Genomic DNA, 25,190 nt, shown 5'->3' with positions numbered 1-25,190 from the left:
CCATACTGTGTCTGCGTTCATCTTGAGAATGAAGGCCCACTTGCAGTACATGGTACAAATAATGCCAATATAATGATGTAGCTCCCACATGATCGCTTCGGTAAAAGGAGTAATAAAAGTTCATGTCTGTCGAATACCACTGAATTCTGTTGCTGAAGGTAGGAATAACCCACAGTATTCTGCATATCTGAAATCCTATTGCTTTTTTTTTCCTGCATGAGGAGTGAAGTACTATAGTTGTAGCATTGATAATTAGACATCTGAATTAATACCATACTGAGATGTATAGAAGACTGACATTTCTCAAAGTTAGTGTTGGATACATTCTTGCCATACTTCATAGTACATAGTCCATCCTATGCTTAGAGGGAGAACTTACTGATAGGTGGAGGCTTTTTATGTATAAAGAAAGGATTTGCAAAGAAGAGAGCATGGCACGTACAGGTTCTTACTGCTTTTAGAGCTTACATACAGTGTCTGCATTTCAGTATTTTTCAGGATGTGCAAAATGAACTTACATGTTCTATTTTGTTGCTACATTTTGTAATGCGATGTAACAGTGATAATGACCTGAGTCGTCGTCTTTTCAGATTGTCTGCAAATGTAATGGCTTTGGATTAATTTTCAGGCATAAACTCTTGAAATATGAGACACTAGAATTTCTTTCTCTGGAGGTTAATGAGATACCTTTTTTCAAAAAAAAAAAAGTTTCAGCAGTGTTTATTGAGGGTTAGGTATGTATTGATTGGCGCAGGGGGATTCATTAAAGCTTCTTTAAGCTGCAGCTGATCTTCTTGTCCCTCCTTCATTGTCTAATGCTTACCTTATGTTACATAATCATTGCTTTATATTTCGAAAGGTATTGAGCCTAGTCTTGCGACACATCAGTTTTTACAAGTTCAGTTACCTAACACAATTTTAGTAGGACTAGTATTCGTTCCACCAATGCCAATCTCAGCTGTAATTCTGATATGTTTTTAGCATAGTGTATGTTGCACAGCCAATGAGAAATGTTTTTTTCTTTATTTCAGTTTAGACTTTGAAGAGTGTGCTCACAAATTGCTGAAGATGGACTTCCCTGAAAGTCAAACTGTAAGCCTTGCTTTTTATTCTTACCATTTTTATGAAATTCTATTGCTGTAGTATTAGAATGGTTGCTCTGGTAGTGAGACTTAGTTTGTACAGCAGATGAATGACAGTGACTCCTTATAGCTGTTACTTCTCAAAATGAGTCTTATAACCTTCAAGCAAATAGGCTGGCATGCATTTCGTAAGATAAATAGATGCAATTTCTCCTTTCTAGCAAACAGGTTAAATGTATGCTCATGGTCTGTTTGAGAAGGTTTGTTGGTTGGACTGTTGAAACATTTATCCTATCAAAGTAGTACTGTAATATAGCAGACAGTCTTAGAGCTCTGAAAGAAAAATCTGAGAGCTGGACATCAGGTTTGCAGGCAGCTCTAGACTTTGTCTGTTGGGCTTGAAATTCTGCATAGTGCCAAAGAAATAGTTATTCTGTTGCTTTCGGTCTTGTTTGAATAATATTGTGTATTGAATTAAAGCAGTTATAAGTAAGGATGCTCTGGGTTAATCTTGGAGATCATCAGAAAAAAACTGGTTGCAGACACCATGTTTAAGATCGATACAATTGGTATGATTTCAAGTAAAGGAAATTGTCCTTTAGCTAGCACTTATACTAGATCCTGGTAGAATCTAAATACCCATCTAATTATATAAACTGCTTTTCAATCAGCTGTAAGATATCATCGTGAGAGTTGCACTTAAGAGCTGTTAATTTTCTTATAGCTTTAATTACTACTGTTCTGTTCCATTTGAATGTCTGTTTGTAGATGCATCCTTATTAGTATGATAACTAATAAGAAATGGAAATCTATGCTACAGTTAAATGTTCTTTGGAAAAACTGATTAAATTTAATAATCAGAAGTTGGTTTGCCTGTTTTTTCATTTCTTGTGCTATACTGTTACTAAATAATTTACATAAAATATACTAAGAATTCAGATGATTATGCTATGTATTTTCTTATCAGATTCCTTAATTCTTTGCATGAAACAATTCAACACTGCTTAAAGGCAGTGTTAAGCATGCAGAGGGTTATGGTTTCCAGTGAGGTATAACCTCAAGAATTCTAAAGAAAAAAAAAAAACTCTTCTGGCAAACCAATTCAGCTATAAAGAATAGCAAGAACAATCCAGAAATCACAAGCTACGTCATACTACACAGGTATAATTTGTGTAACAGTGCTTGTTAGGGAATCACTCGGCTAACCACTTCTCAAGTGTTGATGTTTAATACCAGCACAGTCTCTCTCAAATACCAGCTATTCTCTTGGATATATTTAAAAAAAAAAAAAAAGTCAAAATCTGAGGTGCCTAAAAAGGTAGCCTTTTTTCACTGTTTTATTTGGAAAAACTAGGTATTTGTTGAGATTAGACATAATATTTGCTGCCAGGATATTTTCTTTCCTTGTTTGTGAATGCTTCAATTGCTAAAAATAAAAATAATCAGACATGCAAATCAATTTAAGATGTTACTACTTGTACATTTTATGAGGTACTAATTTACTGAATAATTTTGTTTATATAACATAATTCTATGACATATTCTATTTTTCTCAGCCTTAAGAAACTGTACTTTGTGCTGTCAATCACAAATTAAAAATACATGAATGTAACTGCATGCAAAAATAAACATGCAAACGCGTGGGTTTTTTTTCTTTCTGTTAAAGTGCAAAACCAAAAATTGTTGTTCATTCCTAATTTTGTAGGAAAGATCTCAAAGCAATTTCTGGGTTGTATTTTGAGCTTTAAGAAAGGATGGGTAAATTGAATTTTCTAGAAATTTTTAAGTGTATGTTGAACTGTTAGGAATCAATCAAAATACAGTGCTGATTATAGCATTACTATTAACAAGGCTGCTCTACTCAAAATTAATCTCTGAAGTGTTTTGGCTTATTTTGGTTTCTCTTTAGAGAACAGATGTGACTGGAGAAGGCAAAATAAGATATCCTACCAGCTGTCTGGTTAGGTCTCTAGATGGTATGATTGTTTTGATATTGTAACATCTCATTCCAACATGTGTAAAAATCTCTAAGTATCAGGCTTGAATATTCAAATTTGTAATATTCTTTGCAAAACTATTAAACTTGAATAAGAATTTCTATATTTGAATATTAAAATTTGTGGTGCTTAGATAACTTTTGGTTAGCACACCACCACGTTCAAAAAAAGAAAATCTAATGTTGGTCCATTAATTATGCTATAATTACTGTGAATGAGATGCTTTTAAAATAAATGCAGAAGTGCTATTTTTGGCATTCCGAGTGGCTGTGTATCTATCTAAAGAGATAAAAATAAATTAGTATCAATTGATGATTCAGTGCTAGTTGTAGAAATCGTTATAACCCAGAGTTCAAAAGAATTGGTGTAAAACTTCATCTCTTTATTGGATGAGGCATCCTTTCTGTACTGAATTTTTTTCTGATATTAATTATTACTTTTCACCCTGCCTTCATCAAAGGTGTGACAACATTGACTCACTATATAGACTTACAGCTGCTTGAGAGTGTTTTATAATGGTAAAAAAGAAAAACTGAGGTTTCCTCATCAGTGTGAGAGCAAAACCGATGACCAGATACAGACATTAAAGTTACACAAGGGTTTGTTGGTGTCAGATCTGTCCACGGAGATGCAAATCTGAATGCTCTTGACAGGAAATTTCTGTTTGAATTAGCAGCCAGTTTCTAAATGAAGAAAATCACTTTTTTATTCTTTCAAGTTAACATCTTCTGAGTAGTCTTTAGTAAAAAAATTCCACTGCCATCAATATTGCAGCAAAATATAGGATTTAAATTTTAACCATAAAGCACTTCGGTCTTTGTTTTCCTCTTACTGAAAGCTTCAGCAACCTGTATTTCAAGATGATGCATCTTACCTAAAATTTCTTTTCATTTTGTACTTCTGAGCTTCAACCAATCTTGAGAAATTCCTCTGAAACATTTGCTAAATTCTTGCAAGGATCTTCAGAGATTATTTGTTCTTGTAAGAAAATTGCTATTGAGATCAACTGTAGGAAAAGTTAAGGCATCATGGTTTGTTCATCATCATTGCTTTTTTTTTTTTTTTTTTTCCATAAATCCTTTCTATTGACCACAGTTCTAACCTAGAGAAAATCCTTTCAGTAAAAGTTCATTCTCCGTGCTAGCTCTACTAATGAATATCAGTTATCATGAGAAGCAGGTACTAGAGCATTTGACTAAAGTGTCATTTGATGAGGTTTTTATTTCTTAACAGGGCAAATTTGAAATTCTCATTGCAACGTTTATTTTCAAATTAAGTCTAACTGTGCAGTAACTTCATTTCTGCCTTCTGGACAGCTTTACGTAATAAAATAAAATCAACTTTCTTTAATTCTGTCAAGAACACACCAGTTTCCACAGTTTTGAGTAGTGAATTGCTGCATACAACCTAAGAACTGGTAGATTATTCAGAACCTAAAGACAGGCACGAATGGCGGCTATGAGGGTGATATAGTCTTACTCGACTTTCTTGCAGACCAGTTGTCTCAAATCTTTCTTTACATACAGAGACTTTGGCATGATTTAACAGGATTGAATTCAGAAATATATTTAGCAGTTTGATTAAATTATCAGATTATCACGTCATGTTAACTGCTGTGAAACAAAAATATTGGTATACTTAATACTGGTAATGGATCTGTCACAACAGATCTGACCTCTGGAAAGAAGATTAAGGTTCAAATGGATCATCTATGGACTAGAACAACATAGTTCTGCTTTTTCGCATTATGGTTTGCTTTTTAGTTGCTGAGGGGAATGTCAACAGTCTTTTTTTATTATTTAGTAGCCTAAAGTTAATGCTGTATTGTTGTTTTCTGTCTTGAGATGGAATACGTTTTTTGTTTGACCATAAGCTGAAATGCTCCTTCTTCAGAAATAAAAGATACTATTAAACAGAAATCTCGGTTCTCCATTTCCCATCTGAATTACCATGCAGTTGATTTTCAGTCTCTAGCTGTACATTCTCCTTCCTCAAAATAGTTCTGATCTCCTTTTTTGGAATGAAAAGATTGCTTGTAACGGTGTACTATTATCCTCTCTCTAGAAATCAGCTTTTCTTCTCTCAGTTTTCTATTGTAGATTTACAACCTCAGTTTTCTTTGACAGATTCAATTCTCACTCTTTCCTTTGGCTCTTTCTTCCCTCATTCACTTTTGCTCCAGGATTCTGGAATTATAATATCTGCTGCTTGTGCCTGGACTTTGACTTCAGACTGTCCTTTTGATTACATTTAATCTGTTTTTCCACCCTTGTTACCCCTTTTCCTATGGCTTCAGCATGTTCAATAATATTGTCTGAGTCAAAGGTCCCTTCTTTAGTCTTCATTAAATATTGATTCTTCTAAAATTTAATCATTTTCTCCCTTTTTTTTAACCTTCAAAAGATGTCAATAATATGCTGCCTTGTTTCGCTATGTTTTCGTAGTTTGACCCTATTTTTTTGTTGCCATTCAGGTTTCTTCTGTCTGTCTCTGCTTTCTAGCATATCATACTTCCTTTAAATAAGCAAGAGTTTTACTCCTTTAACTGTTCTCAGATTTTCTGTGGCCTGTTTAAAAATGGCTTCTGGGCATCTATGTTAACTTCATCACAAACTTTCTTCCTGATCCTTTTTCATGCTTTATTTTTGATGCTGTAGATTTCCAGAATCTCCCTATGCATCATATTTTATAGATCCTCTTTTTCTACCACGTTTTTTCTCAAAAAATCTTGCAAATTTTTGCAGCTCTATTATGAGAATTTTTCCTACATCGATCACCGAAAGCTTGTCCAAGTTATTTTTGTTCTTCCTGTTACTGTTCCTTACCCTTTCAGCATGCAAAATGTCATTGTAGTCTTCCTGCTTCAGATCTTTTGCCCCTTGTTTTTGACCTCTTTTCTGAATTCTTGTCCAGGTATAAAAACCTTCCAAGTCTTGCTGGCATCCATCCCCGATTACAGAATTGGTTCCAAATAGACTCTTGCTAACCTGGCGTGCTTCTGCTTCTGTAGTCTCAAACCTGCAAGTGATGTTACTGAGTCGCGTATGAAGACAACAAATAGTGTCTTCTGTGCATTAGGACACACTCTTGTGCCCTAAGACCCTTCAGTTTGGACTTTAAACTTTAACAAAGGGTTTTCTTGCTTCTTGGTCATTTGAATCATTCTGATATCTTTGTTCTACTTTATTTATTAGGCAGTGATGTTCAAGAGTTCTGTTGGTTTTCTACCTTTCTAAGTAGGAAAAAAATTCGAATAGTTGAAAACTTCTTCCCATTACTGTAAATTTAATGAAAGGAGTGTGGGGTGGGGTTTTTTTTGTTTGTTTGTTCTGTTGTAGTCTGCACTGTAGTCTGTGACAAACCGTTCTATACAAGCCATTCAGTTGCAGCTTTGGGCATATGCTCAGTCTTGGTAGAGGGTACCTATTTCTTTTTTTTCCCCCTTTTTTCCTTTTTAGTATTACTTAAGTGCTTAATAGTATTTAAGTATTATCACCATCTGTGTTTAAACTGCATTAATCCCATGCATTAGCAAAGACAAAAATTTAAGTAAATTAAAGCTATTAGAGGGATACAGTATTACCAGTTGTTCTGATTTCTGACCTATGAGGAAAGCAAATGAACAAGCCTGACTAAAATGTCAGAAACAGTGTTTTTATCTTATGTTTTCACGTCACAAATTTTTGGTATCTCTTCTTGGAAGAGTTATTTGTGTTTCTGATACTTACTTGAAAAAAATGCCACTGAGGATCATCACGGGGTAAAAATCTAGATAGGAGTTGCAACTGCTTGGCTAAAGAATTGATCCTTCCTTAGGAAGATGTGTATGAGGAATACAGATTTGCAGAAAGATGCTAATGTCTATTTAATTTTAAAAAGCTTTTACAATCATTCAAGTGGAGAACAGGAAATATTTTACCTTGTTTCCCAATCTCCCCCAAAGAAAAAAAAGAATTTTTTTAAATCTGCCTAAAACAGAATGGCTTTTTTATTTGTTTTATTGTGATAGGAACTAAATTTACGTACAACAATGCTTGGATCTTTGCTAATTGAAGTTACAGCCTCCTCTGTAAGAATGATATTTGATCTCCAGTGTGGTTATTCTGTACAAAAGTAATGGGCCACAGGAATATTTTTTTTACTTGAAAAGAGAAGGGATGTTGTAGGCGCAACACAGCCTTCTTGAAGGAATTATGCATGCATTTGACACATCTTCATTTTTATAGGATGGTGTTGCACTTATAACAGTCATCGTTTGGGGGAAGGGTCTTGTGACTATTTCTCTTGTGCTATTTTTGCATGTAACTTTGAAGATGGCAGTATTTATTTTGACTTGACATTCAGTGAGAATGTAGTGCAGGAAACAAAACTGGTTTGGAGTGGGATAGTCTCAAGCTGATAATTATGTTCTCATCAAGCTGATAACTTCTTAGATTTATCCATTTCCTTCTTTATTAGAGGGTATTATAACTGATAGGTTTGGCAATTATACCTGCACCATGACCAGCTCAAAGACTTGCTGCCATCTGTAAAAGGTGATCTCTCTTAAGCAGATTTCTTCTATTTTGAAGCAGGATTTTTTGTGGGCATTAGATGCTAACTCAGTCTAAATTTTCAGAATTTCTCTATTAAGAAGTAGTACTTGCCTAAGCAGCGACTCTGATACTGAGGTTAAAAGTATGTTTAATAGGGATTCCGTTCATGCGCAAGGGCAATGTAATGTTTCCTTTATTTCACTGCTTTTTTGTTGTTGTTGTTAAGGTCTGGAAATACAGGTCTAATCACATGAGTAAGCCTGATTTTGGGGAACCAGATAGTACTTCATCACTTATCATAGCATCTAGTTCAGCCTATTCATGAAACTTAATTGTACTGCTTTTTAAATATGTTGCCGTAAATCTGCAAGTTTGATAAAAGAATGATCTTATTCTCAGTTTGATCATATGAACATCAGCCCGAATCAAGGCATTAATTAGTTCTCCTGGTTTCCAGATGCTGTAGTATGATAAAGAACAGCTAAAATCAATAAATACTCATTTTAATTATATAGTTTCAGTCATCATCTTTGAAGTTGAATCCTGAAAGTCTGAATGTTTGCAATGTTATTCAACAGTTTTAAGGGCTCAGAGGCCCTAGTCTATGTTCTTTTGTGTTGAAAAGGACTAGGTGTGCTTACAATTATTTCCTCATCTGAGGGGCATTAACAAATACCATTAATGTTTGATAGTCATTAAATTATAATGTTTATTCAGTACATAAGTGCATATGTTAGTTCATATACCTTGTGAATTACATATTTAAAATAGCAATAGTATCTTCAATGCCAGAGATTTGTAGATCACAAGTTGAAAAGCAGTCTGTGGTCTGTTCCTCAGGAGTCTTCAAAAGGTACCAAAGGAAAGCGTTATCAGTAGTCTTGAGTTTGATTTGGGTGGGTCCACACTCCCACTGGAAAGTTGACTTTGCCAAGTTTTTCAGGAAAAAAAAAGTGTTGATTTGTATGCTGGTTTGTATGAGTTTACTGTCTGGCCCTTTTACACTAATCAACATTCTTATGAACTATGTAGCATTTTTAACCCTGTTTTTACACACGCAGGAGCCTCAGAAGACTACAATGGCAAAATCTCTTCTAAACAGTCATAATATAAAATGCTAATAGACGAGATCTTGATTCTACAGTGGCTTTAATGTATGTAACTTACAGTGGTGTTGACATCAGTATAATCCCTAAAGATACAGTGCACCAAAAATACACAGGTGCAGAATCTGAATCTTAAGACCCTTTACTGGAAACTAATTTACCCCCTTTCATTCACTCCAGTTAGTCACATAGTTTACATCCTTAAAATTGAGGACAAACAGTTTCTAAACGGTTTGGTAGGTGTGGAAGAACTAGCTGGTTTGTCTGATCTAAGATTTCTTTAATAATCTGAATGATGGAATAGTGGTTATACTTGCAGATGACACAAAGATGATAGAGACTAAAAGTGTCCAAAATTAATTTACAAAATTAGAATTCAGAGCAACGTGTGCAAATTAAGAAAAAGTCTTAGGAGGAGGAATGTCTGGTTGCTGTTCATCAGGCATAAGAGCCTGAGCTTTGATAGGAAAAAATCATCTAAACACATGAACAGATTATTCCAAGTATCTCTTGAAATAATTAGTAATGGATTAAGAAAGGTCATTCAAACCATATTTGTATGGGAGGAAGTCCCAGAAACCTAACTTAAGTTTTAAAGTACTTTTTAAAAATACATAAAATCTGTTAGAGGCTCAGATTGTTTTAAACATAATATGCTCTGTCATTTTTGATAACTTTTAAGTTTTTCAGCTCTCTTCCTGATCTTTTCTGCTTGAAAACACATTTTAAAAAAAGCTAAGACTATTTTTCAACTATCTTGAGCACATAAGCTTAAGTTTAAGCTTGTATTTGTATTTTCTGGAAAATAGGTTGCACACTCTTTCTGTATGTGGTAGGTGATACTGTTTTAAATACTTCCAAGAAATGTAAAATAACTTTCCATAATTGCATATCTTTGACATTAACAGACATGCTAATGTGCTCAAAAGTTTTGTGATATAATTGGGAAGCTCATTGCCTAACACTTTCTGTGTATGTTGTGGTATATGTTGATGTCTACAAGAATGAAGGTGTAGAAGATCTACAGAATTATGCTATATTTGTGGGTTACTGGTAACAAGCAATAGCTATAATCCTGACTAGACTTCTATATTCCAAACCTGTGTATTTAACCTAAAGAGATGGAATTGCTCAGATTACCTCTATAGCATTAAAGTTAAGCTTTGTGCCTACCTTTCAGGTTGAAGGGACGTGGGTACTGTGTAGCTTTAGCTTATGATTTTACCAACCTTCCTCCCTGTGTGTTGCAGAATTGTAGCAAGCAGCGTATTTTGAGCTGCACTATTGAATGTGTATGTATCCTTATATCCAGTTAATGATTCCTGCATAATATGTTACAGATCTTGCTCAAATTAGACTTCAATAACCATATACAGTGCTGGAACTTAAACTGAGTTAAAAAAAAAAAAGGGTAAATAAAAGGACAATAAAAGCTGAGAAAGGTGAACAAACGCAAGATAGACCTGGAGGCAGTACAGTGGTAGCCAATACTACTTTTTCCAATAAGCCATCTGCTACTGAAAGACTTTCCGTGGCTTTGCAAGCTTTCAATCTAAACAGTAATTTTGAGAATCAAAGAAGAGAAAGAAGAGAGATGCTGGAGGAAAAAAAAAATTAGACACCTGTGACAGTTATTAATCAAAATATGCAACAGTAGGGAAAGTTTAAAGGTGGTAAGATCAAGTAAAATAAACCTTTTCTTCAGATGAAATAGAAGGGTGAAGAAGAGAAAAAACATAGGATTTATGAAAACAGTGCAAATATGTGTAAAATACAAAGCACTGGTTTCACGTAATTTCAATTTGACATTGATTTAAAGCAACTTATGTCTTACTTATGTATGGTTTATTTTCATCAGGTCAGTTCCTTCAGTTCCATGCATTATTGTAGAAACACAAGTGGTGGCATGGATAGTTTTCCACTCTTTTAAAAAGTTAAATTGGCATATGGGGGTGGGTCTCGTGGTTGCTGGAGCTTGTATGTACAAGGGAAGGAGCAGAATGGCATGGCTAGCAAGGGAGAGGAGGTGGAAATTATATCACCTATAGACAGGGACAGGAGAGTGAGACCTCCTCTTGGAGGCAGCCTGGGGGTCAGCTCGGAAATGAGTCTTAGCTGAATGTTAGTATGTTAGTAAAAAGGGGAAAAAATGTACTAACTGTAAAAAGGAACCCATGATCAGAAGGAGGTGAGACAGCTGAGTAGCTTTAGGTCTTCCATGTGCAATTAGCATTGCCTTCATGTGAAGCTGAGAGAATGTAGAGTTGGCAGGGTGTGCTTGTTTTTTGCAAAAGCTAAAGCTGAGGGGAAAAAAAGCAAGTCTGTTTTCTTTGAGTCTTTTCCTGGTTTACCCTTTAGCATCTTTAAATATGCTATGATACTTGGCATACTAGGTTGAGCCAAGGTCCGTTCAGCCCACTATCGTGCTCTGACAAAAGCCAATAATAAATGTTTAGGAAGGACCACAAGCAATAAAACAGGTTTAGAGGGCTCCTTCCCATCCTCTGCTGTCTCAGCAGTTTCAGAAAATGCCATTTTTCCATGATACAGTATTGAATTGAATATTTTTATGAAAGAAGATTATTCACCCTGTCTGTATGGGACTTCAGATACTTTTGAAGCATTTATTTGCTTCATGCATAGCTATATTTATTTTTGCAAGTAAGCTGGATAGTCACTTGTTCAGCATTCTATGAAAGCCTTTGAGCAATACAGTATATAAATTGTCTGTAAAATTAGGAAACAAATTTACTGCATTCTTTAAAGCAAATAATGGATGTAAAACCACAGGCTCTTAGTGCCATAAACAACATCAGATGTGTTATCACTCGGAGCAAAGAAGTGAGTTAACTAACCTTTAAAGCTATAAATGAAGCTAGAATTGCTATGTGAACTTGTCACATCTCTCAAAAAATAATTACATCATTTTAAAGTTTGTTAATTTTTAATCTGGAAGACATTTACTCTAGACCTAACCTCGGGTTGTTTTGATAATACTAGCAAGAATGTCTTTGTGGGCAAATCTATTTTCATGTGCATGACTATTCAAGATACTCTTCTAGAAATCTTTGTAATATTTAATTAAAATGTTAAAATATTTAATTACTGTAAACCACAGGGGAAACCAATGCTGTAATTGCATTTAAGATGAAGGGAAAAAAGTAATTTGTTTTTCAAGTCTTGCTGACTTTATTAGCAATGGCATCAGCACTTTACCCTGTTTTATTGTTTAAAAACTGATTAACTGCAGCGTTACTGTAAAACAGGAGGAGAATATAAAAAGCTAATACACACTTTAATACATCAAGCTAACACAATGTGACAGTGTTGAAAAGAATACCTTTAAACACATCTGCAGGTTTGGGTCTGATACATTACTGCTTCAATATTTGGAGGGAGTTTTTTCCTTCTTTGTATTTAACATGCCTGTCTTATTTGTTCTGAGTTCAGTGTGTGGTGGGCAAACTTTCTTTTCAGAATGAATGTTTGAAAGAATGGTACAAGTGGGAGAATATTAAATCTCGTAAATGTTACAGTAAACTTGTGTAAGATATAAAGAGAATAAATTGTTGAAGATTACAATGACAGCTCAAGCAGAAGTTAATTTTATGATTTCTCAGTTACTGATATTTTTCATGAGGACTGTTCTAATTTTTTAAAGAAATTTATTTAATGTAATCATAAAAGATACATGTCTGGCAGCCTAATTGTAACCTTTATCATGGAATCTGTTCTGCTTTCTAACATGCCTGACACCTCAGCGTATTAAATAAATACCTTTGCTTTGTGATCAAAGCAGGTAGGTAGATTATTCATGGTAGTATTTAGAGAGTCACCTACAAAAATATTCAGGGTTTTAAAACACATTTGGGAACTAATGTCATAAGTTGGTTTATGCTATGAAGTCAGTCTTATGAGAAAACAGAAAGTACAGTTAACAGGAAAAACTGCGGTCATGTTTAAATGCCTTGTATGCCATGTATTTCACAGCTCTTAGTTTATATAAAAACGTTTGCTTCAGTTGCCTTTATTATTTCAAAATGTGCCCTAAAACAATTCATAGCTGCACTGCAATCTGTTCAATTTACATAGCTGGTCAAGGGAATAAGCTTTTCTTTTTTTAACTCCTGTATGCTAACTGTGTAGATCACTGGTTGTCAGCTGATGAAGTGCGCTGATTCTAGAAGTGAGGTACCAAGCAGAATGCAAACACGTTTCGCTATGGTTTTTGGCCTGGATTCCCTGCCAATACTGGTGCACTTGAAAGAATAGGAGGTAGCAGCCAGAGGGTGAAGTGACAATGATCTTGGGGTGATGGTATTGAGAATGTGAGGAGAAAGGTAGCCACGCAAAAGGATTCAAGACTAATTGTTCTAGATGGTAGGTGACAGAGCAGCAGTTGCCTAGATACTACTTCCAGAAATGTGAAGGACAGGAAGGTGATTGGGAGTAGTCAGCATGGATTTACGAAGGGGAAATCATGCTTAACCAAGCTGATAACCTCCTATGATGAGCTGACTGATTTGGTGGATGAGGAGAGAGCAGTGGATGTTATATACCTTAACTATAGTAAGGCTTTTGACGCTCTCCCATAACATCCTCACAGACAAGCTGCTGTAGGATGGGCTAGGTGAGCGGTCAGTGAGGTAGATTGAGAACTGTCTAAAATGCTTCACTCAGAGGGCTGCAGTCAGTAGCACAAAGTCTAGATGGAGGTGGGTCACTGGTGGTGTCCCCCAGGGATCAATACTGAGGCCAGTACTGTTTACTATTCTCATTAATGACTGAATGCACCCTCAGCAAGTTCACAGACAATACGACATTGAGAGGAAGAGCTAATACACCAGCTGGTTGTGCTGCCATTCAGGACTCCGACAGGCTGGAGAAATGGGCAGAGAGGAACCTCATGGAGTTCAACAAAGGGAAATGCAAAGTCCTGCACTTGGGAAAGAATAACCCCATGCATGAGTACAGACTGGAGGCTGATCAGCTGTAGGGCAGTTTTGCAGAGAAGGTGTTGGGGGTCCTGTTGGATGAGAAGTGGACCACGGGCCAGCAATGTGCCCTTGCGACCAAGAAGGCTAATAGTATCCTGGGTTGTGTTAGGAAGAGCATTGCCAGCAGGTCGAGGGAGGTGATCTTTCCCTTCTACTCAGCACTGATGCAAGGCCAAATCCGGAGTGGTCTGTCCAGTTCTGGGCTCTCCAGTACAAGACAGAGATGGACTTACTGGAGCATGTCCAGCAAAGGGCTACGAAGATGATTAAGGGACTGGAGCACCTCTCATATGAGAGGCTGAGAGAGCTGGGACTGTTTAGCCTGGAGAAGAAAAAGCTCAGGAGGAATTTTATCAGTGTTTGTAAATATTTAATGGAAGGATGTAAAGAGGATGGAGCCAGACTCTTCTCACTGGTGCCCTGTGACAGGATGAGTGGCAGTGGGCACAAACTTAAGTATAGGAAGTTGCACTTGAATGTATGAGCAGGGGGGGTTGGACTAGATGATCTCCAGAGTTCCATTCTTAACTCAACCTTTCTATGAACAGTGGGCAGAGGAGGACATCCTCCATGGGATTGCCATACCTGATTCTTATCTCCACATGCACTGAGACTGCGGGAAAATGCAAGGCAGATTGTCAGAAAAGCTGTGTGACACCTATCTACCTAGGCTTCCTTTGTAAACAGCTGAGAAGAAGAGATGCTCTTTGAGAGTATGATTCAGAACAGGAGCCTAAAGCAGCATCTTTAGAAAAGCTTCTCTCAAATCTTTGGTTATAGCGGAAGTCTAGGCAGATCAGCCTCAAAGGGCTAAATTTAGTCATTTTGAATGTCATCTTCAGTCAGGTCTCCCTGGTGAAGCAATTGCAGTGAAGCAATACAGTCTGTGTACTTGTGGTAAAGATTGTGAATGAGCCATTAATGATAGTATGTAGCAAAATCTACAAATATTTCTGATTTTTGGAAGTAGGCTAAACAAATTGTATTTTAGCTTCCAAATGACTTGTCTGTAAGCTGTTTTGACATTTGGAAGTTCTAAAGAACTTCCTGTATTTTGCAACATCTATAATGTCTTTTGGTTTTTCTGTAATAGCCTTAAGCTTATTTAAAAAAAAAAAAAAGAAAAAAAAAAAAGAGTATTTAATTCCAGAATGATAAAGGAACTTCTGTTTGATACTGGGCTCTGTTTTACAGATTTTCTTTGTCTTCTCTTCCCACCCATCTCCTCCAACCGCTGAAAAAAAAGATTGCTTTTTGGTTCTTTTTCTGCTTTTTGCTATTTAATATTATAGTTAGGATTTAAAACTCCAATTCTTGTGCTTGAACTACTACATAGCCACTTTATGATGAAAAATATGAACAATTATACACATCATTTGCATAAAATTTGGTTTAAAAATGAAATAATTACTTTAGGACTTGTGCAAAAATGTGTGCATGTTTAACTTTTCATGCATGAGCTACCAGTTCCTACTCACATTTATGTAAGCATATACATACTTTACAGTATCAAAGCCTAAAGTTCTGAAATCAAAATGCAAATATGTGCTAAGCATCCTTAGGTACTATTTATTCTGGGGGTTCCTGCATTAAACTTTTCAAAGAATTTCCTTATCTCATTTTCTATAAATGCAGGGACTGATGCTATTAAAGAAGCATCCCTTTTTAAGCTATACCTCCTTTTTAGCACTGTAGTAAAGTCAGTTTTTAAGTTTGTTTTGACATTATTTCTTCTATAGGATGGAAATTTAAATGGCAAAAGTCCATATTTAGGCCTCAAGTAACTTCCAAAACATGAGGAATTTAGAAAACTATTGATGTCACCGATTAAGTTTTGTTTAAACATTCTTGTTTCGAAGGTGGCATCCATGTGAAGGTTTCGTCAATATTTTGGTGCATACTAATGATTTTTTTACTGCTACAGCAAACTTACATAGAGAAAATTTTGTTTTACCTCAAACCAGAAAGAACTCTGCAATATGATACTTGACTGCTGTGCTCAGCAAAGAACGTATGAGAAATTCTTTGGGTTACTGGCAGGGGTAAGTTCTATTTTACTCACTTTGTAGCAAATAACTTCATTGGTTTACTGTAATTTTTGTGTGTCAGAAACTTTTCTTTTAATGGGCAAATAAGATTAATTGTTTTATTCTGAAAATAGTTATATTAGTTGATTGATTTAACGTTTCAATTGTAATAAGCATAGTGAATGCAGAATGAGTAAACTCACTTTCTGCTTATTCTTGCTTCCCGCCCCATCCCTTTTTTCCTCATTGCAGTAGAAGAATAAATCAGTGGCAAGGCATGGTACTAAAAGGAAATAAAAATGTTCTGAGTTACTAGAAAAGATCTTTTTTACCGTGCTGGAGATTGTCTTTAGAAACTCCTCTCTTTCACCACTTCATTAAGAGCTGTTCAGTTAGTTTTATCTAGAGGACAAGGCTGGCTGACTAATTCTTTTTTTTTCTTGTAAACAGCTGGCTCTTTGTTTTATTTTTATGTAACTAATTGCTATTTTAGTTGCAGTTAATTCTTAGTTCTAAGTTTTCCCTGTCTATAATATTGATAGAACTGACTAGTTAAGTAAAAACACTTGTCTTCTCAAGGGTACAAGCAGGCATGCCAAAAGGGAGAGTGTTTTTTCATTTGTAATTTTTTCTTATCCAGTATTTGAGGAAATATTTCTACTGACATTGTGTGATGAAACACTGACCATATACATGTATATATCCAAAAGCATTAGAATACAAATGTTAATTTCCGTGTTCCTTGGAATGTTTATGACCAAAATGTCTTGCCTCTGTGTTCCCTGCTGCCTGCCTAATTTTAAATAGCCCTTCAATGGTGTCATGAAAAAGTTGCATTTGGTGAGGTTATGTCAGGTGAGAATACTAGTTGTGTGAAAGTAAAAAATTTCTGTATAATTTGCTGTAGGTCAAAATTGATAATTACTACTTTGCAATGCAGATGAGTTTCTTGTTCTGAAAAAACTGCTAAAAGCAGTAAAATATATCCGTTTAAAGGTATTTTCTTCTCTAAGTATCAGTTAATGATGCAAATATTTACTGCAAGATTTTCCTTTTAAGTCATTTACATGTAAGTTATTTGCATGTTTAATGTTTTGTTTAATCTGGTTGTTTAAATTGTACAATGTTGTTTTAGCGTTTCTGCATGTTAAAAAAGGAATACATGGAATCCTTTGAAGCTATTTTCAAAGAACAATATGATACCATTCATCGTTTGGAAACAAACAAATTGAGAAATGTTGCCAAGATGTTTGCTCATCTACTGTACACAGATTCAATTCCCTGGAGTGTAAGTAGAAAAGGCTATTGTCCTAGGTTTCATTTCTTTTTCAATAATTAATCTCCAGTATTCAGAAATAATATGCAATACATCATGGTTTTAGTATTTATTCTACATTTTGGAACTATTTGTATTTTTAGCAAACAGGATTATTTTAAATATCTCCTCATACACACTGTTGAACAATCGTGTGTGCCTCCTACCCACACAGTTTTTAATTAGTTGATTTGAGCTGTTATTTTAAAAAGCTCAGCTGGAATTGGTTGATTAAAATGTACTACTTTAGCATTCAGAAGTTTTAATCAGTAATGTAAATAGCAGAAGTGTCTGTGAAAAATAAATCAAAAGAAACCTTTATATTCACAGGAAATTTTAACATACTGCCATTTTGTGATTTAAGTGCTGAATGAATAAGGACAGATTCTGTCATATTGACATACTCTATTAAAAAGGAAGAAATGAATATCAAGATAACTTCTCTTTTCAAACTGTTCTATTCTTGCTACACAGCCCAGGCTAACTGGCATTCTTTATCCAAACCACTCCTATAAAACGCACTAACATAGAAAAAGTTACTTCTGCTTTTCAAGCTTCAACTCGTGTTTTTTTTCTTACCAAGCACATGCAAGTCAGTTCCAGATATTCACCTTTTAAAAACTTAACTCTCAAATCTTTAACTTCCCAAAAGTTCACACAGTTGATTTTCTCTCACGGGTGTTTCTCTCTTGAACAAAATAAATCCTTAAAGAATTGCTAGCATTAGTGTGGTCTGCTGCCAGGTGGCAGAACATAATCTTGAGGAAGAAATGTTTTGGCCAGGAATTAGAACATTCATGTCCTTGCACCCTTTCCCTCCCGCCCCCCCCACAAAATCCGTCTTGATTGTTACTTCAGCAGGACAAAATAAAATACTAAGATTAAAATCTTAAAATATGATTTTTATCTTTTGAAGTGTGAAACTACCAGCTCTTTGGCTGATGAGAGTATCAGATTTACAATTAATATGGGGGTTTTAGGTAACACATTTGTACCTGTAGGTCAAGGGATACATATCCTATTTTTATTTTTTAAGGATTAATAAAAGGCTGTACGTTTAAATTTTTTTTCTCAGGTTCTAGAATGTATAATACTGAGTGAAGAAACTACCACATCCTCCAGTAGAATTTTTGTCAAAATATTCTTTCAGGAGCTTAGTGAATATATGGGACTTCCTAATCTAAATGCAAGATTAAAAGATGAGTAAGTTGAAATTTCATTTCAAAATTGTTCATTGAATACATTTATTTATCTGAAAGAGTACATGCAAAAGCTGTATTTTCAAATTTAACTAAGACTGCAATTCTGTAGCCACCATACTTAAAGAATAAGTTCATCTGTAGTTCTACATGCTTCAGATAGTCCCATTAAATTCAATACTACCATTGATTTGGGTAGAGTATAGGTATGTGCATGAGTATTTGCAGGATCTATTTTGTTAGGTTTTTCTCCAATGGTAGTTCCACTTGTGTAATAATTTTCCAAATGCAGGTCTGTTTATTTTTATATATTCTGTCACCTTAATGTGGTATGGCTGTGTAACAAAAATTACTGTGGCTGTGTAACAAAAATTACTGTGGCTGCTTTTCCTGATAGAGTTTAGAAAAAAGCACCAAACTTAATTCAGATTTTTCTAGGACTAGTCTCTTATCCTTAAGTATAGTGTTACTAATGCATTCTTCTAAACATGCGTGTATTTTGATGACTTGCATTAAGGCAGCGCCCTCAGTTACTTGAGAGTCCAAGTTTCTTCTATGTATCATGATGTTTTTAGCAGGCACTTTAGCCCATGTAAACTTGAACATAAAACCATACATACGGCCCAGTTTGATGGAATTTCAGTATAGGTATGTGGGTCATGGTGGAACTTCACAGTCATCATGTGTAATGCTTCGCTATCACAGGCTACTGTTCAGACAAGTCTCTTCAGGGCTGCACGGAATCAAACTGTTTATGTTGTCATCATCTGACAGCAAAGTATGTAATTTTTCTGCATGTGAATAAGCTTAAATTACTAAGACTTGCTCTTCTATGCTCAGAAAGCCTTTTGTTTGGATAAGTCATAGGTAAAAGTGGTGAAAGTATTTAAAAATGCATGAACAAAAACTTTTGCTATCCGATGCAAATTTATATAGTTTATTTTTCAGTCTGTTAATGTAAATGAGAATTAGTGCTAAGCCAGCATGATATTTAACTTAGATGTTTGTTTTCAACAGAACATTGCAGCCTTTCTTTGAGGGTTTATTGCCTCGGGATAACCCAAGGAACACTCGCTTTGCCATCAATTTCTTCACTTCTATTGGCCTTGGAGGACTAACGTGAGGAACATTTTTTGGTCTTCTGATTTGATATTTATTTGCTCTCCTTCCTTCCCCTTCCCCCCAGTTTAAAGGTAGAAAATTTTTTTTGTTAATTAGGGATGAATTACGGGAGCATCTGAAAAATGCACCAAAGATGATAATGACGCAAAAACAAGATGTTGAGTCATCGGATTCCTCTTCATCTTCTGAGACAGACTCTTCTTCAGATTCGGATTCTGACAGTAGCAGTAGTAGCTCAGAGACATCCAGTAGCAGTGACTCCTCATCTAGCAGTGACAACAGCAGTGACTCAGGTATTAAACACCAGCTATGAATATTGACTTCTCTTCATTCTGTATGTATATATACTTGTTCTGAGGAAAAAATAAGTGTAGACTATATTTATCTTGTGTTGTAAAAACTCCTATTTTTAAACACATTTTTAGTTTTAAAGCACTCTGTTTTGCTTGTGGAAACTCTTAGAAGTTCAGAGAAGTCAGAATCAGAGAAACTGATTTCCATTTTTAGAGACTGAAATATTTGAGGAGCATATTTTCTTGATGGTTTTCTTACACAGCTGATACCTGTTGCATAGTGCCATCATTTCAGTTCATTGGGGGATGAAGGGGTGAGAATGACTCCCTAGGAGTATCACTGTGGCAAGCATACTGATGAACTGTAAAGACTGATATGTATGACTTTTTTTTCCCTGGCTTTGATGCTTCTTGCGTCCTTGCTTGTAAATATGTGCCTCTTCATGGGTCAGACAAGACATTGCTCAGTTTCAGCAGTGTGTTTAGGTTTGTTCTCTGAGTTTCCATTTTTGATCTTGTTCCTCAGAAAGAGTTTGTGTGTTGATACAATGAAATTTCTTGTCTCTTGAGAAATCTCCAAGGAAGAATTAGCTTTTACTGACAGCTTGTTATATAATAGTTTTATGCATTATAATTAGTGTTCAGCATCTTACATCATCCTGCTGATATAGAACCTGCTATTTGATATGAAGTATCATAAACATTGCTTCATCTATAAAGTACATGCTAGTAGGAGTTGGTGTGCAGTGTCCGCTATACATACATACATACATATATATATATATATATATGTGAGCAGATGATAACACAGCATGACTTTCTGTAGTTCAGAAGCTTGCTGATTCAAAGTTAATTTGATTGATTATGTGCCTTAGAAACGAAAGTGTTGATTAATAGATGAAAAGCAGTATGAATTACTCATGCTTTGGAAATGCATTTCTGTTCTCTGCTGCAATCGCACTGTGCAAAGTGATTTGCGTGTCGTTATGAAGCTATTGCGCTAATGACAACGAAGCACTAGAGGAGGGCGCAGTTAAACAGGGTCAGAGAGGTGTTAGTTCAGCGAAGAGCCAGATGGCTTCTGCATAGACAGCTGCAGCTCTGCTGAGCTGCTTGATAGGAACCAGAGAGGTAAGTCCTTAGTGACAAACCAACTGAGTCTGCAGTCTGCTAGCATGAACTACTTCCTTTTTGTAATTTTAGGACCTTGTCTTCCACCGTTTGTCCTTTCTTCAGGAACAGTTCCATTAAAACTTACATTTTGGTATCTTAGCCTGATTTCGTTTACTCATTTTTCATGTCTCTCGTGTGCTTAAATACAGTGTCAGGACACTAATTTGAGATAACTGTGTTTCCTAATGGTAAATGTCATTCAGGCTTGCTACAAAATGAAGGTCCGTTACTGATTATAACTCCAAGTCTTCTTGTGTTTGCAGCTTTTTAAATCTTAAAATAACTCAATAGAATCTCAAAAAGCATTTTTCAGAGGAGTGGGCTACAGTATTTCAGTGTTTTAACAATACAATATATAAGAGAAAATAGAAAAATAGCTTATTAGAAATTGAGAGACTGAGCAAACAACTAAATTAGAGATTTTTACTGACAGCTACTGTGTGGAACTTCAGCCAATTCAGCTGGACAGGTCAGTCCAGACAAGAAAGGGCCACCAGAGGATCAGATCTGTCTGTAATCAAAGCAGCTTGTTTCTTTGTATTTATTTTACATCCAACAGAATGAGGAAAGAGTCCCCAGAAAATAATGTGGAGAACACAGTTTAAAAAAAAAAAATGTGTTTTAAAATCTAGCTAAAGTGATTCATCATCACATCTTAGAGTGCCAGTAAGCCTTATTTGAGACAGGAGATTAGCCAGCTGCTGTAAAATTCAGGTATTTAATGTGCTATTAAATCAGTTTATGGCCGTGATATTTTCCAAAAGTGAACAGAAACAGTTGCGTGATGTGATACTGTAGTCCATACAATAAGGTGAAACAACTGTATTGTTCTTAATGGCTATAACTTCAGTGTGTTTACCATTACTGCTAAAGCTTGTCACATCTGTTGAGTAAAATTTAAAGGTTCCTTGTAAAGAGTAATCAAGAAGAGTAAAACCTCTTCCACTAAGGAGATGAACACTACTGTCTGTCTAGTTAGTTTATAATCTAGACTGTTTCTGAGGTAAATATAAGACTTGGCTCTTGAAAAGAACATAGGTGAGGGAAAGGTAACCTTTGCTAATGGAAAGCAAGTCAATTAAAGACAGTCTTTGCTAGTTTAAAGCAACTCTACTGCCATTGCTTTCATTCAGTGATTGTTTCGCAACTTAAGTATTTTTTAGGAATATTAAGGTTTTTACCAAAATGTGTCCTGTTAACACTTTAAATTATTGTGAACTTTACAATTTCTGCAACACTCTTCAGCATTCATGGTATTTTCATCTTTCACTTGCAACTAATATATATTACCAGTTTACAGGAGAGACTTTTTCGAGCTCTCTGGGTATTAATGTAAAATAATATCCTGTGGTTCCTAGTGGCAGTAGCTTGTAGCCTTCTTTCCTAGGGCCTTAGAGCTGATTGTAAATTGCTGACAAGCTGGCACTGTCCCTCCTGAAAATGAGCCAGAGAGCCGCTGCTGTGCTGCTGCAATAGCGCGCGCTTGTGCAATTTCAGCATGCCTTTGTTTCCTCTGAGGATAATGTTGGAGATTTTTCCCCATCTGCTGTGTTTAATCTCTTTGACTGATAAGCTTTTCCAGAAAGTAACTGGGAGAGGAAACAATTTTTAGAGATGGATGGTCTGGGAAAGATGATCTTTCTAAAATTATTTGTGAGAGTACTTTGATGTATGACTTTACAGCTCCTGTGTTTGGTCCTTCTGTTTGAAGCCAACAGGAGGGAGAAGGTGGGCAGAGGTTCTGAAAAGTCAGGCATCAGTTCCGGAGAGCTAAAGGATAAAAGCCCTGCTGGCAGATACTTACACGAGTGGCAGCCACGTCTGTACAAATCTGTCTTTTTCCCCCTCTTAACCAATTAACTAGATGGGAGCAGGGGGTAAATTGTTACAGTTTCACTAGTACGTAGCATTTCTATCCATCAAATATTTTCACATCTGAAAGGATGTCTTACATGACCTAAAAATTCTTGGATCAACAGGTTGGCAGATCTGACTGTCAGATTCCCATTTAGGGAGTTACTCTATGTTAACATTCATATGTTTGCGTAGTAATGTTTTGCAGTCAAGTGGGTGTTTGTTTAGTGTGGGAGGCTTTTTGTTTTGTTTGTTTGTTTAAGTTGAGGAAGAAGTTTCTCTTGGTATCTTTTGCAGTTGATGGGAACTGCTGTATCATGTTGCTGATACCTTTGCAGGCATTGTAAAGTGGGAAGAAATATGGAAGGTTTTATTCCCTAATTTCTTTCTTCTGTACTCTTAATGCTTTGGATGTAATGTGATGTAACCTTACTTGTTACTAACATGAGGTTCTTATATTAATAACAGTGGACTTGGTCAATAACTATCATTAACACAATATTGAAGTTTAGAGGAAAAATGTGGAGAAACCTTGGGACTGGTAGTCAGTTCACACTTGTCTTCCTTTTGTGGAGAATTTTCTCTTAGTCTGATTGACACTGAAAAACAATCAGTACCTGTTTGGTTAAAAGAATGGGGAAGTTTCTCACCATTGCATGTGGGAGACACTCAGCTGAGGTGGGAAAAGCATAAAATCAGAGCCCATTATTTTTAAACCTGTGACCAGATATATACCTAAACATAATTGTTTGGCCAAAATTATTTCTCTAGAAACTTCTATGTATTTTAACATATTAAGCATAATAAATTAAAATGCAACTTTATTCCCACAATTTGCTGTGATTTCAGATGCTGCTAAAGCCAAAAGGAGGAGGATGCAAAAGAAAAATAGAGAATTAGATAAAGTTTCCAGGAAAAAGCAAGGAAGTAAAAAGAAATCGCTTGAAAAGAAAATGGGAAGGAGACGGCGGGAAGATAGAAGTGATACTGAGAGAAAGTCGGAAAGGAATCACCGAAATTTGAGAGAAATGCAAAGGAGGGATGATGTATCTAAATATCATCACAGGGATGAGACCAATGGCAGAGACAGTTATCATAGTGGAAAGGAAAGGAACCATGAAAGAAGCAAGGATCTAGAAAATAAACACAGTAATTCAAAAACAAAGAAAGCAGACAGAAGAGCTTCTTTGTCTGATGATGAAAATTATAGACACTGGAGTAAAGATAATGGACATCGCAGCAGAAGAAGAGAAAGGTCAAAATCTGGAGAAAGACACCATAATAATTCAAGTCCCAGAGAGGAGGAACAAGAAGACCGGTACAGAAATGGTTCAGAGAAACTCCGAGAGAAATACAGCCGTTATTCTGACCACTACAGAGAATCAAGAAAAAATGAGGACAGACGAAGGGAGAATTCCCCACCCAGGCGAAAATAATGCTTAACCAGAATTTGAAGTAAATGTGCATTTCTGAGGTGTTAAAACTGTATATTTTAAAATCTATTGCTGAACTTTCTTTAAAAAAGATTTTGTACAAAAGTGATAGTTTGCATTTGTAAATTTTATCAGATTTTTTCAAGTTTTCAGTACTACTTTTTTATAACAGCTGCATTGAGTCTTTCTGTTAAATTCTTCCTTTGGAAAGAATTTTCATTGAGAGAGAAGACAAAGTTGCTTATATTTGTGAATAAAGCAGTTAAGATCTCAGTGAAATGAGTGTTTGTGTTACCTAGTTGCAATTATTTGTAATTGGTACTTTACAGTCTGAAAAAATGTTTGGTATAAACTTTGCGTAACAGTTGAAGATCAAAGATACTGAGGCTAGTGTGTAAAATTTCACTTTACAGTATGAACATTACATGAGAAGTTTTTTTCTTTCATTTACAGACATCAGCACAAGCACTTCAGGCGTTCTACAGCTAGTTATATATTACTTTATATTCATAAATATGGAAGCAAGTCTGACCAAAGTTTTCAGAAAATAATACTTCAATTGATTTTTCTCTTCAAGAGTTAAAAATTAAAACCGCAATATTGCAGTTTTTAACGTCATTAGAAACTGTGTCAACTTGTTCTGTGTTACTTTTACAATTTGTTTAAAAATATCTCAGCATTCTGAACTAGTTATCTTTGTGATCTTGTAAATGTAGGAAAAAAATTTGAAGTATGAATTAAAGTCACATAGGTTTAAATTTTAGCACTATAAAGATAATGTGTAAGGAACATCTTTTTCAGTATACAAAAAATAAGCAATAGAAACAAAAGATGCTCAAAAATTTTCTGTTCACTTTGAACTATATTGCTTGAAGTGCTCGAGTTTATTGGAAGCAAAGTTTACCAAAAAAAATTTTCATTTGCAGCACTTAATATAAAACTGTTGTATCTGGATTCATTTGAAGTGATTAGCTGAGTAATTATTATTTGAGTAACACATCAAAATCTATGGTCAAGATTCTAAATCGCATTAGTAGGTAAGAAAAATTCTGAAAGT

At 35.4% G+C, this 25,190-nt stretch overlaps 1 protein-coding gene across 4 annotated transcripts in view; it reads left to right on the top strand.

Annotated features, from left to right (window-relative positions):
• Nucleotides 1-24,406, top strand: part of CWC22 (CWC22 spliceosome associated protein homolog) — a 40,157-nt gene extending 15,751 nt beyond the window's left edge. For all 4 annotated transcript variants that reach the window (XM_064515032.1, XM_064515031.1, XM_064515030.1 and 1 more), the window contains exons 14-20: nucleotides 1,032-1,092; nucleotides 15,682-15,759; nucleotides 16,880-17,032; nucleotides 18,135-18,262; nucleotides 19,276-19,377; nucleotides 19,477-19,673; nucleotides 23,550-24,406. In XM_064515032.1, the coding sequence (XP_064371102.1) occupies nucleotides 1,032-1,092; nucleotides 15,682-15,759; nucleotides 16,880-17,032; nucleotides 18,135-18,262; nucleotides 19,276-19,377; nucleotides 19,477-19,673; nucleotides 23,550-24,136 (1,306 nt within the window). In that variant the 3' untranslated portion in view covers nucleotides 24,137-24,406. The remainder of the gene's footprint in view (nucleotides 1-1,031; nucleotides 1,093-15,681; nucleotides 15,760-16,879; nucleotides 17,033-18,134; nucleotides 18,263-19,275; nucleotides 19,378-19,476; nucleotides 19,674-23,549) is intronic.
• Nucleotides 24,407-25,190: the final 784 nt, after the last annotated feature.

This window comes from Dromaius novaehollandiae, chromosome 7, assembly GCF_036370855.1.
Source record: "Dromaius novaehollandiae isolate bDroNov1 chromosome 7, bDroNov1.hap1, whole genome shotgun sequence".
NCBI classification, from domain to species: domain Eukaryota; kingdom Metazoa; phylum Chordata; class Aves; order Casuariiformes; family Dromaiidae; genus Dromaius; species Dromaius novaehollandiae.
Note: the sequence above shows the minus strand (reverse complement) of the source record. Positions and strands in the feature narration are given on the sequence as shown.